The 14551-nt window shown below is 41.5% G+C and overlaps 1 protein-coding gene across 1 annotated transcript in view; it reads right to left on the bottom strand.

Annotated features, from left to right (window-relative positions):
* The window catches only part of Jarid2 (Jumonji, AT rich interactive domain 2), a 137029-nt gene that overhangs the window by 100147 nt on the left and 22331 nt on the right, over positions 1 to 14551 (bottom strand). The window contains exons 5-7 of the mRNA XM_080274824.1: positions 14274 to 14454; positions 6845 to 7110; positions 507 to 1167 (exon numbers count right to left, since the gene is read on the bottom strand). Of these exons, the coding sequence (XP_080130950.1) occupies positions 507 to 1167; positions 6845 to 7110; positions 14274 to 14454 (1108 nt within the window). The remainder of the gene's footprint in view (positions 1 to 506; positions 1168 to 6844; positions 7111 to 14273; positions 14455 to 14551) is intronic.

Raw genomic sequence — 14551 nt, 5'->3', positions numbered from 1 at the left:
CAGACAGTTCTGAGGAGCAGTGACCATTGAGGTAGCGACAGAAAACAGATAAAGATCCAAAAGTGCAGTGAAGAGACAGGTTGAAGGGAGTCAGCAAGATGAGGAGAATTAATGAGACGACAAGCCTTTGACTCCACCTTGTTGAGAAGAGCTGTAGGTGGTGAGCCTCCCCACACATGAGAGTTGTACTGTACACTTGGGCGAATAAAACCCGTGTACAAAGTCTATCTAGATAAAACTGTAATATGTACAACATAAAGCTACACTAAAACATTCTGAAATTGCTTTATCTAACAGATATGCTTTAACTGACATGCTAACCAAAAAACAAGGCTTGAACAACAGTACTGACAAAAATGATCAGGAAATCTCTTATTCAATGCAGCTACAAAATATCTACACAACAAGCCACATATGAAGTGAACTTCAAAATTGATTTTTTCTCAGTAGCTTCACATGTAATCAGAGTTTTTGCGTACCGTACAAATACTGGTATAACTACTTACTCTGCCTCCTCACTTCTGGATGAAGCTGAAGCTGGTGATATAACTGATGCTTCTTCTTTCTCTTTGCCTGGTTTATCTTCCTTTGTCTTATCCTCCTTTGCAATACCAATCTTCTTACTTATGTTGGGAGGTGAGGGAGGAGATGCAGATGATTTTACTGAAGATGTCGTCACTCCAGCCAGTGACATATTACTTCTCTTACTGTGATTCAGTGACGATGTTTGGATGTGAGGCAATGCAACCGGCTGTAATTTCTGCTGTGGCAAACTCACAGTCTGCAAAGAACTGGCCTTGGAAGGTACAGGGTTGGAAGACTTCTCTACTGAAGTTTCAGATCCACTAACAGCAGACACTGCTTTCTGTTCTGCTTTAGGACCACTTCTAGTTGCTAACAAAATTGGCTTAAGTGGTGTTTCTTGTTGGCTGACAGTGGTCAGATCTGAAACCGGAGGTCTTTTCAGAGGACTAGGGGTTACTGGCGAAACTGATGAAGGGCTAAGTTTCTTTTGAACAGGAGGAGGAGTCACAGCATCCTGGGTACTTCTTCGTAACCTTTTGGCGAGTGGAACTTGCTCTGGGGACTGTGAGGGTGTGGACTGATTTGGAGAGGTAGACACTGATTCAGAACTGCTACTGGCACTCAAATCCAGTTTTCTTGTGGCTGTAAAAGTAAGTAAATAATTAAATACCTTTTCTTGGTCTTCTATGTCTCTTACCTTCAACAACATTTACAAACTAGGATTCTATTAAATACCTTTTCTTGGTCTTCTATGTCTCTTACCTTCAACAACATTTACAAACTAGGATTCTCTTCTTGTCACTCTAGTAACAGAAACTCTTGTTAGGAGGGTCTAAATAGGCACCCCCTAACCTCTCCTCTCGCCTGAATGCAAAGTACCAGAGGTTTCTGGGATCTCTTATTTACTCAGAGAATCACAATAGCCTTCAACTTAAGTGGTGATTTGAAGCTGAATCGCTGAGGTAACAGAGGCAACAGTCCTATTTCCATAAACATATATAGTATTTTATTACTATACAGGCACCCCTTAATTTGCAAGTAGATTGTGTTTTGGAAAGAAACAAAAATCTAAGTACGGTACTCTAAGTGGGAAGCATTATAATGGGGTCAAAGGGGTTGTGTCAGTCAGTCAGCCAGGGTTACTTTCATGTGACTTTACCTAATCCTGCCTAATTCCAAATTCAACTAACCTAAGGAATGTAACTTTAAAATACTACAATACACTTGTACTGCTACTATACACATGCAGAGATTACTGAGGATATAACATGCTAAATTCATAATACTGACAGCATACACATGCCCAACTGCCAGTGCTATTATATTACTGTAAACAAATATCACTCCAACTGTCACTTTTAGAGTTCAAAGAATATTAACTGCCATTCTGAACTGTAATGCACAGATCATACAGGACAACTATTCATTAAGGCATGCAAAACTTTGAACTTGGATGATGCAACCATTGTCTGGTGACCAGCTGATTGGTAGTGTTGTATGACTGTTCACACATTTCATTTTTTTTTTTTCTCTTTAAAGCTCAAAGAGCATGAACTGTTATTCAGAAAATAATGCAGGGACCAAATTTAGGATAATTACGGCACACTTTGACTCTGGTGATGATTGTTTTGATGATGGACGTAAGTATTTGCACCAAATGAAATTATTCACCATGGTAATCGTTAAATGGACAGCTAGTCAAATGCATTAAAAAATGTGTCAAAGAGCAGCAGATCATTACAACAAAATACACACTGTAATGGGAGGTTGTATATGGGGGGAAGGGGGGGGGTTTACTAATGTTTTATGTGTTTTAGTCAGGAAGGGGAAGAGAGAGAGAGAGAGAGAGAGAGATTCATTTTATCAAAATACAATAAGTGTAAATATCTTTTCCATCCTTTCTCTTCTACCATTCTTTCCTTCTTCCTTTCCTCTTTCTTCTGCCTACGGGTGACTTTACACTCTCTCTTCTGAATTTCTTTCCTTCATTCTTTCCTCTTCTTTCTGCCTATGGGTGACTCTACACTGAGTGACAAGCCAAATGGTTTCCTGTACACCAGGAAACCATTTACTATGCTGGGTGGTAACCATATAACCAAATTATGGCACCCAGTGGTTTAGTGGGTAATTAAGGTGCTCCAATTGGATTCAGCCTGTGTAGGCTTATATCCAAGGGGTGGTTGGAATTTATTGCTCACACAATGCCACTCAGGGATGAATGAGGCTGGTCACTCTCATCTTTAATGTCAGAATCAACTTGCCTAGCCCCGGGTTCCTACGCTCTTTATGGGGCAACATAGGATTGGATGATGGATGAATGGATGGAGTACCTAGATTTTCAGTAATCTGCCTGTGCTGAAATTTTAATTTGGCAAATGGTGCCTGGTGGTTTAGCAGGCAATTAATGCGCTCCAATCGAATTGAGTCGGTGCAGGTTTATATCCAAGGGATGGTTGGGGTTTATTGCTCATGTAATGCTACTCAGGAATGAATGAGGCTGGCCACTCTCATCTTAAATGTCAGGACCTACTTGCCTAGCCCCAGGTTCCTAAGTTCCTCATGGGGCAACACTGAATTAGATGATGAATGAATGAATGAACGAATGGAAAAAATACATACATATTTTCCATTCTTCATGTGGGAGTATTGGTGGTACCATAAGAAGTTTTGTGCTGTCTGCTAAAGCGGCAATTAACAGTCATGAACACTCTAGTCTTAGCCTTTTTTAGGCCTGAGATGAATCTCCCAAACCCTAGACAACACATGCAAAAATAACAAGACACCTTAATGGTGTCTCCAGCTTTTTCAGTACAGCGGAGTTGCCTAATTCGAGTATCTGTAAGCCACGGATTTGTAATCCGCGGTAAGTTGCTCAACCAGTCCCTGATTTTTTTTTTTTTTTTATTCTGCAGAAGAAAAATTGAAAAAGATGGTTCCTAGGTTCCAAAATGGCTCATTTCCGTGGAGATTTATAATATCCAGGCACTCATGATGTATTCCACAGCTGCTAGCCAATCACAGCCCGGCCCTGGTGGCAAGTGTTCACACTACAGCTGCCATGATTTTTTTACCTCCTGTCCCGCCAACTACGCATTCCCCATGAGCTCTGAGACCTGGCCTTTTCTTTTTGTCAAAGTTACCTCTCCCTGGGCTCTGTTATGGACAGCCCCAACCCCCCAAGGCGATGTTCGACCCAGCTGGGGTCCAAGACGAAGGCTCCTCTCAGTTATCAGCAGCGTTAGGACGTTATTTGTCAGGTGGAGAAAGGAAAGAAGTTTGCACGCTTGGCCAGGGAGTACAGCCTGAGCGAGTCAACAATTCGCACCATTTACAAGAACAAGGCAAACATTTTGTTTGCTGTTGGCTAGTTAGGTGTAGGTAGGGTGCTGTAAGGGGGTTCCATGAGGGTCCAGATTAAATATCATTTTTTCCCATCTTTGTGTTTGAAATCCATCCATCCATCATCCAATCCTACATTGCCCCATGAGAAGCGTAGGAGCCCGGGGCTAGGCAAGTTGGTCCTGACATTTAAGATGAGAGTGACCAGCCTCACTCATCCCCGAGTGGCATTACGTGAGCAATAAACCCCAACCACCCCTTAAATATAAACTTTCACCAGCTCAATCCGACTGGAGCTCTGTAATTACCCACTAAACCACCAGGCGCCATAATTTGGTTAGAAGGTTACCACCCAGCAAAAGGAAATTATTTCCTGGTGTACAGGAAACCATTCGGCTAGCCACTCAGTGTTAAGTCACCCACGGGCAGAAGGAAGAGCAAAGAATGAAGGACAGAAAGACAAAAGAGGGAGTGTAAAGTCACGTGTAGGCAGAAGGACGTGGAAAGAATAAGTAGGGAAAGGCAGAAGAGGCAGGAAGGAATGGAGGGACGAGAGGAAAGAACAGACACCCGAGAACAGCACTACATCGGGTGAGTGGATGGTAAGCGCCCCCACCTACCACAATGTGTTTGAAATATGAGGTACAAATGCATAATCTCCTTTCCTGATACGTATCCTTCAGTCACTTCCCACATGCCTCACTACCATCATAAAAACTCTTGATGACACTTAGCAGCTTACCATCTACTCTGTACTTGCATAAAACCTTCCACAGTCCTTCTCTGTCTGCTTTGTCATATGCTTTATCCAGATCCATAAATGCCATAAACTCATTATAGTCCTTCTCACATACCTTCTCCACTATCTGCCTTACTGCAAATATTTGATCCACACATCCTCTGACACTCCTAAAGCCACCCTGTTCATCACTCACTAGGACTTCTAATCTCTCTCCTACTTTCTCAATAGTAATTTTTCCATATACTTTTCCTACCACACTCAATAAATTTATGCCACAATACTTCTTGCACTCACTTCGCTCACCTTTATTTTTGTACAGGGGTACAATAACTGCCTTTTTCCACTCTACTGGCACAGTTTCACTCAACCATGCCATCTTACATATCTCAAATAATGTACAGCAAGGTTGGAAGGTGAGGAATTGGAATATGTGAGTACGTTTAAGTACTTGGGTAGTGTGATGAGTAAGGATGGAGGTTTGGAGGGTGAAGTGCTTCAAAGGGTACAGCAGGGAAGAAAGGTTGCTGGTTCTTTGAAAGCAGTGATAAGAAACAGGGAAGTGAGCATGGAAGTGAAAAAGTTACTACATGACAGTATTGTGATACCAACTCTAACGTATGGAAGTGAAGCTTGGACGTTGTTGGAAGGACACAAGTCAAGAGTGAGAGCAGTGGAAATGAGTTAAGAGGAGCCTGTGGAGTCACATGGAGAGACAGGCTGACAAATGAGGATATAAAGGAGCGTTGTGGTGTGGATGTGGATGTGATAGGAAGCGTTATGAGAAACACACTGAGGTGGTTTGGCCATGTGGAGAGGATGGAGGGTGAAAGACTGACGAAGAGAGTGTATGTGAGTGAGGTGGAGGGGGGAAGAGGGAGGGGGAGGCCGAGGACGAGCTGGAGGGATGGGGTGGAGAGGTATATGAGAGAGGGGGGTGTGAGTTGGGAGCAGGGTAGTGAAATGGCGGGGGACAGGGCGACTTGGAGGCAATTTGTTTGTGGCCACCCCAAATGGGATTGAGGTGTCTGGCAATAGATAGATAGATAGATAGACTTCTACATTTTCACATCTCCTTCCAGAATAACTTCCTATTTTCATTGTAATTTGCATTCATTTTTCTTTCAAGGTCATCATTTACCTCCTCCTTTTTCCTCTTCACTAGTCTCTTTATGTGCTTCTCTATCTCAATATAGACATTTCTTATTTCAACTGAACCTCTATGCTGCATCCACTCTAGCCACTTCTTCCTCTTTTCCTCCACTGTTCTCTTAACCTCTTCATCCCATCATGCCGTACCTTTCTTCTTTGTTGTTACTCTTGCCACCCCACACACCGCTTTAGCATTCCTAACTAGGCAATCCTTATATACATTCCACAAGCTGTTTAGATCCATTTCATTCCAATTTGCTGATTCTAACTCCTCCACTATTTTGGCCCTGTATTCAACTGCCACTTCTTTGATCCTCACTTCTCGATTTTCAGTCTCTCTTCCTGATGGCTCCACTCTCTCTTGGTCCACCTCACTTCTCTCAGCTTAATCTTGCATACCACAATCATATGATGTAACAAACCTCCACACTGTCCTCTCACTGTCGTAGTATCAGCATCGCTACCCAGTATCGATTTCTCTACAGGCACATAATCAATCAGGCTCCTTTCAATGATCTCCATTCCCTCTATACCATGTACATTTATGTGCATCTTTGTGTTTATAATAATAATTACAAATGAACAATCTCCTTTCCTGACACATGTCCTTCAGTAGTTTTCCATTACCATTCTCTCCTGGTACTGCTTTGTCATCCATTATATCATTCTCAGGAATCAGCGCCTATTCTCCCACTCATGTCGCCCATTACAAACACTTTATAACTCCTAGGCATTTCTCCTACTACTTTACCCAGCTCATCCGAGAACCTGTCTTTCTGTGTCTTGCTCCTGCCATCACCAAATTCAAGGGGTTAAAACTTTTCAAATAAATTTAAAAGGATGTCTCCAGATTCCAGGGTTAAACTGTTTTAACAAAAATATAAAAAAAATGCAAGTAAGGATGAGATTAACTACATATAGGGAAAAAAACCAGAGAGATTAAGTCAAATGGTATAACAGACAAGACTCTGTGACTAACTATGGCTAAGAACACTGTCTAAGAAAATAAGCTACAGAGCACAGAAGACAAACTGAGAGAGAAGATACAAAGAAAAACAAACAGCACAAATATGAGCTGCAGATACTTACCTTCTCTAGTCACCCTCACAATTTTCTTTACTAAAACTTTCTTCCCTAGAACTTTCTGTCTGACAAGTCTAATGGGGCGGGTATGAGCAGGATGTTGTTCCCTGTCATCCTTCTCATCCTGTTTACCCATCTTTGGATCAACACTGTCCTCTGGTTTCCCTTTGACCTCAGTCTCAGGAGTCTTGCTACTGTCATCCTTCACCTCAACTTGACTGCGAGTAATTCTGGTCAGCTTGGAGTCCTGATGAACTGCTGTGTTCCCCAGCCTAAGGAAGTTTCAAGTGTCCAATTAATGTTATAAACATTTCCAATTATATCAACCTACCCCCACATGCTATAAAGCCTGCATACAATATTTTCATAATACAGTATAAGGCTGTGGCAACACTTACATAATAAGTATGAGAAATTCTAATAAGAAATAGCTAAGACAAAGTAAAGGCTCTCCCTTCAAAGGAAATAAAATTTATCATTGAATTCTTTACTATACATCACAATATTTCTGGCTAATGTTTGTATTAACTGTACAATAAAGGCAAAACAGGACCACAACATGGTAGTTGCTGGTTTCTGAACACATTAATTTCTTCACAGATCATGATGCACATGTAACAATAGTGTAACTTTAGGGCTGAACTGGTATTTGACATGAACCGAAAATCAATCATCAATCTAACCATGGTTCCTACTAAAAGGGGTTGGAAGGAACCACTATGAGCACAGCTAACAACAGAGTGCTCAGTCAAGTGGGCCACAAACAGTGTTGGATGCAGTACCGTTCCCGTTACAAGTGCGATAATTCAGTGCCACATCCACTGTCACTAATGATATATATATCTAGTGGTGCTCCTGCCAATACTATTCAGAATGCTCTTAGGATTCTATCCCTCATAATGATGAGACAAAAGACAATTTTATGCCTAACAGCTGAAAGTTGAGTACATTTATTTATGGAGAATAAATCTCGGAAGTAAATATGATTTGCAATGGTTTGTGTAATTAGTATAATCCTCATCCTCACTCTTATACAAATGGGATGTGATAGGATACAGAGAAAAGAATGAAGAACACATGAAGGTGAGAGAACTAAACATCATGTCCACTGAAATAGGCCACACTATCATCTGCCTATCACTCAAACCTTCAGAATCCTGACTCCAACTAGCAAGAATAATTTTTTTTTTTTTTTTTTTAATATAAAGGAAATGGAATCCAAGATCAGAAGCACACAAATTGTTTCCTCCCAGAAAAAACAAAAACAGGATAACAGACAGCCAAGTTCAAAATCTGTTCATTTTGAAATCCTTGGATACACTGTGTTTAAAAGACAGGAAGTCAAAGGTAGTACAAAATACAGACAAACACAGTTCCAGAGTTGACCTGTTGCATACGTGACCAGGAGTAACGGTTAATTCTTGCATTAAAGAGCTGGACAGAAAGGGAATCAGTCTGCTGCTATACGGTTGCTATGTGCCGGCTGTAATGGTGGAGGAATGCAAACAGAAAATTCAGAGGAACAGTGACCATTGAAGCAGTGACAGAAAAGAGATAAAGATGCAAGAGTGCAGTGAAAAGATAGAGGCTGAAGGGAGCTAGTAAGAGGAGGAGAGTTAATGAGATGAAAAGCCTTTGACTCCACCTTGTTGAGAAATGCTGTATGTGGGGAGCCCCCACACCACTGAGAGTTGTACTCTACAGTACATAGGGACGAATATAACCCATGTATAAAGTTAACAACTGTGCAAGGGTAAAGAGAGGACCGAGAGAGTTTAGCACACCTAATCTCTTGGTAGCAGATTTTACCAGAGATATAATATTATCTTTCCTAGAAAAATCCAAAGACAATGAAACCCCAAGTATGTTCAAAGATGATGCAGGATTGAGTAAAGTATTGCAGAAAATAAATAAATAAGTAAATACCTGTATACATTTATATATATATATCCCGGAGGATTGGAAGTCAGGTATAATTATTCCCTTGAACAAAGGAAAAGGGGAAAAAGAAGCCAATAAATCTTTACATTTTTGGTAGTCTATTAACTTTCATTATTTTAAATTTAAAACAAGACTTTAGGAGACAGGACAGACAAAATTCCTGAAACTACTTAAGGTTAGCAGCGATGGCTGGGACGTCTGCTCTCTCCGGCTGTGTGTGTATTTACCTAGTTGTGATATATATATACAGGATATGAGCTATACTCATAGGGTCCCATCACTGTCTCTCAGTAAGTCAAATTTTACTTTGAACTCGTTTAAGTTTTTAGACATGAAAATCTCTGTCCAGGCTATTCCACAGGTCTATGCATCTAAATGGGAACTTATACTTCTTAATATCCTTCAAGCAACTTGGCTTTTTCAGTTAATTCTGTGTCCTCTTGTTACTTTTCCATCCCATACAAACAGATTTTGTCTGTCAATTTTTTCTACTCCCGTCAAGGCCCCAAACACTGCAATCATATCACCCCACTCTCTCCTTTCCTCTAAGGAAGGCAAATCCAGCTTTTCCAGCCCCTCTCTGCATGACAGATCTGCCAGGCTAGGGACCATCTTGGTTGCTGTTCTCTGTATTCTCTCAATCCTGTTTATATCTTTCTTTTTGTGTAGGGATTACACTACTGTCGCATATTCCAACCTGGGGCGGATCATGGCCACTATCAATTTTTTCATCATCTCCATCCACGAAATAATATAGCACTTTTACTTTTGTCAAGAGATTATACCTCTCTCTAACTATGTTTTTCAGGTGATAAACTGTCCTGGACCAGCACTCCTAAATCTTTCTCTTCGCTCACTTTTGTGATTGGTTCATTACCCAACAAATAATTAAGTGATGGCCTCTTGGTACTTTTACCCACTTCCAATATTTTATGTTTTTTTGCATTGAATTTCATTTCCCACATCCGGCTCCAATCATGAATCCTATCCAGGTCCTTGTGTAGCATTTTACAGTCTTCCTCAACTTCTACTCTCCTCAAGATCTTTGTATCATCAGCAAACAGACTTGCATAACTGTTCATTCCATCTACCATATCATTTACGTAAATCCGCAACATTACTGGCGCTAACACTGAGCCCCGTGGGACTCCACTTATTACTTCCCTCCATACAGACACCCTGTCCTTTATTACTGCCCTCATTTGTCTGTCTCTCAAGAAGTCTCTCATCCACTCCAGGAAGTTTCCGTTGAGTCCTTCTATGTGCTCCAATTGCCACATTAGTCACTTATGGGTTATCTTGTCAAAGGCTTTCTCCAGATCTAAATACACACAATCCACCCAACCGACTCTCTCTTGTAGCACGTCAATCGCTCTTGAGTAAAAGCTCAATAAGTTGGAAACACACGACCTTCCACTTCTGAATACAAACTGACTGTCACCCAAAATGTTCTTATCCTCCAGATACTTTATCCATCTGTCTTTCAGGTTTCTCTTGCACAATTTTGTGACCATGCTGGTCAGGGACACTGGTCTATAATACAGGGGTTCTTCCTTGTTTCCTCCCTTATAAATTGGTACCACATTGGCCCTCTTCCATTCCCAAGGCACTTTCCCTTTTTCCTAAGAACACACAATTAAACCGTGAATCATATCCGTCAGTTGTTCTCTGCATTCCTTCAGTATCCAATCAGAGATTCCATCTGGTCCTGAGGCTTTCCTTAAATCCTGAGTTTCCAGTAAATTATATACTTCCTGCACTTCCACTTTTATATCTTTTATCACTACATTACTAGTCTCTCCCTCCCCCTCCACAAAATCCCTTTCTTTAGTGAAAACTGATTGGAAACATTTGTTCGTTATTTCAGCTTCCACTGCCGCATCTTTATAGACCTCTCCTTCTACTTTCAGTTTGGTGATTCCTTCCCTTTGTTTCAATTTGCCATTAACAAATCTATAAAACAATTTGGGTTCTTCCTTAAAGCTGTCAATTATACCATTTTCAAAGTCCTTTCTTCCTCTCTATGTATTCTTGTATATTCATTTCTAATTCTTCTATATTCTTCCTTTGTTCTATTATTACCTCTCTTTCAATTAGTCCATGCCATGTCCCTCTCTCTTTTTGCTATCATACACCTTCTGTCAAGCCAATCCTTTTTCCTGTTCTCTTTCCCACTTACTCTTCGCACATATTTTTCCACTCCCAAATTACAGAGGTCTAGAAAGATATCTCACTTCTTCTGCATCTCACTTGTTTCTCTGAATTTTCCCCAATCAGCATTTTCAAAAAATTTCCTCAATCCAATAAAGTTTGTTTTCCCTAAGTTGTATCATCCCTGCCTATAAAGCTCATCTCTTGGGACCACGTTTCCTTTTATCCTCTGGAACTCAATCACCAAATGATCACTTTTTCCAATAGGACACAGATATATCAAAGATTCAATTATGTCAGGTTCTTTGGTTAGCAGTAATTCTAGTCTTGCTGGTGTGTCATCACCTCTGAATCTTGTCTCTTCTTTGACCTACTGGGTCATTACATTATTCACTGCTATATTTAACAATATAGCACCCCACAAATCTTCACTGCCTCCTGTGTCTCACTCCTCCTAGTTCACCTCCTTACACTTAAAATCACCCATCAGAATAATGTTGTTGAATGTCTCAATCACTTTCTGTAGATATCTAACCATGTCTGACGACATTTCCTAGTATTCATCATCATTCCATGCCCTTGTCTTAGGGGGAACGTATACTACTACCATGACTCTCTAGCCATTCTCTCTAGTTTCTGATCTCATATTTATCACTTCAGCCCTACCCTGTGCCAGTTCCACATTATCCACATTTATGTTGTTCTTCACTGCTCTCATCACTGCTCCTCCTGTTTTTTCTTTTCTGTCTCTTTTCCATAGTTTGCATTTACCATCTCCCATATGGATATCAATATCCTCTCCTGACTTGGTCTCTACAATGCACATAATATCTGGTTCGTGTACCCTCAAGAAATCGTTGACTTCTAACCTTGCCAGTATTAAACCATCAGCATTAGTATATGCCACTTTCAAACTTTTATCATTGTTTTTTATTCCCTCTTCTCTCCCTCCCTCTGTCGGTACCACTTCCTCAATTTCTGATCCATAACACTCCAATAGAACTGTCTTCTCTTCCTCTGTTCTCTGTTTTTCCTTCACTTCCCTTACTAGCTCCATTATTTTAGCTCTTTCTTCCTCCTTTGCATCTCTCCTTATCCAGGCATTCTTGAACTCCTCTTTGTCTGATAATTCCCATGTTCTGCTGATGATTTTATTTACCATTACCTGATACTTAAACTTTACTTTTAGTGGCTTCCCTCCATCATTCCTCGTACTCTCCTAGCCTAAACACTTGTTCAATCTCTTCTTGAGGTTTGTTGTTACCCTCTATAACCACTATCTCTTTAGCCTTATTCAGTTCTCTCTTTCCCTTTCTGATCTTAGGGTCAAAAGTTTTTCTTTTACTCCGGAAATTAATACACATTTTTTCTTGTCTGCTACATCCCTGACTAAAGATTCTCTACTTCTTAGAAACCTAACCACTTCCTTCTCCACCTTTTCCTTGCTTTGTTGTTCTATAATCTCCTTCAAATTTATATCTCCTTCCTCTTGAATATTATTCCACCCCTTGTGTTGCTCCTTGATGTGTTCATCTTCCATCCTTGATATTTAATCATGCTCATCTAGTTTACTTTTCATCCTGTCCCTTTCTTCTTCCAACCTCTTATTTTCCCTCTTGAGCTGTTTTATTTCATTTGAGGCAGATTCGTTACTCACTTTTAATTCTGTAACTTGTCTTTCTTGTTCAGCACTGCGTGTGCAGACGCTCTCCAACCTGCCCTGGATTACCTTACTCTCTTTCTCCTGTTCTAAGGTCCATTCCTGCAACTCTCTAATTACTAACCAAACCTTTTCTAACTCCTGGGCAATCCTCTTAGCCATTTCCTCCACTCCTGCTACTCTTGTTTGGTTCAATTTAGTACTTCCTTTATCCTTGTCTTCATTGGAGAAGCCCACAAATTCACCGTCATCAGATGTAAACAATGAACTATCTTTTTCCAACATGATTCAACCTTACAAAAACTTTACGTCTCCATGTACTCTTTTATGACTGAAACCCATGGTTTTTTCACTAATATCAAACAGGACCACCACTCACATATTCATTCACATAATCACAACAGGCTGGTCTCCTTTTCGCCGCTGACTGGACGATTATTTCCCCACGATCTACAAAGAGCTCCATCTCTGTCGGTGACTTGTGTGTGTGTGTGTGTGTATCTTGTCTCCTTCCACATCCCCCACCTTCCCCCACCCCCACTTGTCTCCCTCCCCCACCCCTGCTTGTCCCTCTCTCCATCCCCCCACCCTCCCCACCCCTGCTTAGTGCACTGTCAGGCATGTCTCCCTCCCTGTCCCCCTGCATTCCCCTACCCTGGTTGTCTCCCTCTCCAATCCTCCACCCTCTCTCAACCCCACCCGTCTCGTGTGTGTGTGTGTGTGTGTGTGTGTGTGTGTGTGTGTGTGTGTGTGTGTGTGTGAGACTAACAGGGAGGGGGGGGGAGTTGTGGTGCAGACTGGCTTTCTTGTTTCCTTCCCTGTCCCCTCACCCTCTCTCCCTCTCCCACCTCTGCTTGTCTCCCTGCCCATCCCCCACCCCTGCTTGGTGGGCTGCCAGTTGCCTGCCTGGTTGTCACTGTCAGACAGTTGCCCTAAGGCGGTGACCCATCAACCACAGACAAGAAATCACCACTGCAGGGCCATATCCTGCAGCGACATGAATAAAAAAACATGAAAAAAAAATGCTACACATGAGAAATGCTGTAGGCACAAAAAACATAATGACAAAATGGAATAAAATCATGGTAATATGGCATAAAATCAAGGTCCAGTGCAGTAAGCTAGAATAAAATCAACGTCAACACACGCTGCAACCATCCTGCATCAATCTCACCCAAGATCTCCTGCTACTTGAGAGTCAGCACTACCCACTTCCTTTTCCCTACAGGAGCGACCATCATCACACACCCTAGGAAGAGGTATGCAAAGAATTGCAAAGCCTGAAGCAGGTAGGAAACAACCACAAATGCCACAACATGCACCACCATAACAACTGTCCAAGAGGAGCTGTTCACTACACTGTCGTCACATGGGAACTGAGAATGACCAAGGGGGTCTCTAGCTGATGCTGGGTTAACTACCTGGCCAGACAAGGTGGCACCACTGGGCTATTTTCAGCCTGGCAGGGCGAAAATGTTCGCGCAGCCATAATTTTCACCCAGATGCATGCATTTTGTCCAGGTAAAATGGAAAAATGGACAAATAATGGTTTCAAACAGCCAAATCACAGCATCTAGGTATTGGAGTGTCCAGGTAATGGACATCCAGATAACAGAAGGATTACTGTACTATGTTTTCTGCACGTGGAGTGATTGAGAATATGCACATTAGAAGAAAGTGTACCTCTGCAGTATCCTGGAGAGTTTCTGTTTAGGGCGTATGGATGACAACATAGCAACCCTGGCCTTTTTACGCGCCATGACAGTTGTGGCTGACACCCGGTATTTCTGCAGCAGCCGGCTGGATCGCTTGGTGATGTCCCCTACTGTGACATCTGAGTGTCGCAGTCCCAAAGGCTTTCGATCTGTGACAAACCACATTTTACATTATGATTCAATAGTGAATATTTTTTTATTGGCACTGATTGCTTCTGCTTTTAATACAGAACATGGACTCACCTA

This window comes from Coenobita brevimanus, chromosome 59 (genome assembly GCF_032717465.1).
Source record: "Coenobita brevimanus isolate Jiangsu-jjx chromosome 59, ASM3271746v2, whole genome shotgun sequence".
Classification (NCBI taxonomy): Eukaryota; Metazoa; Arthropoda; class Malacostraca; order Decapoda; family Coenobitidae; genus Coenobita; species Coenobita brevimanus.
Note: the sequence above shows the minus strand (reverse complement) of the source record. Positions and strands in the feature narration are given on the sequence as shown.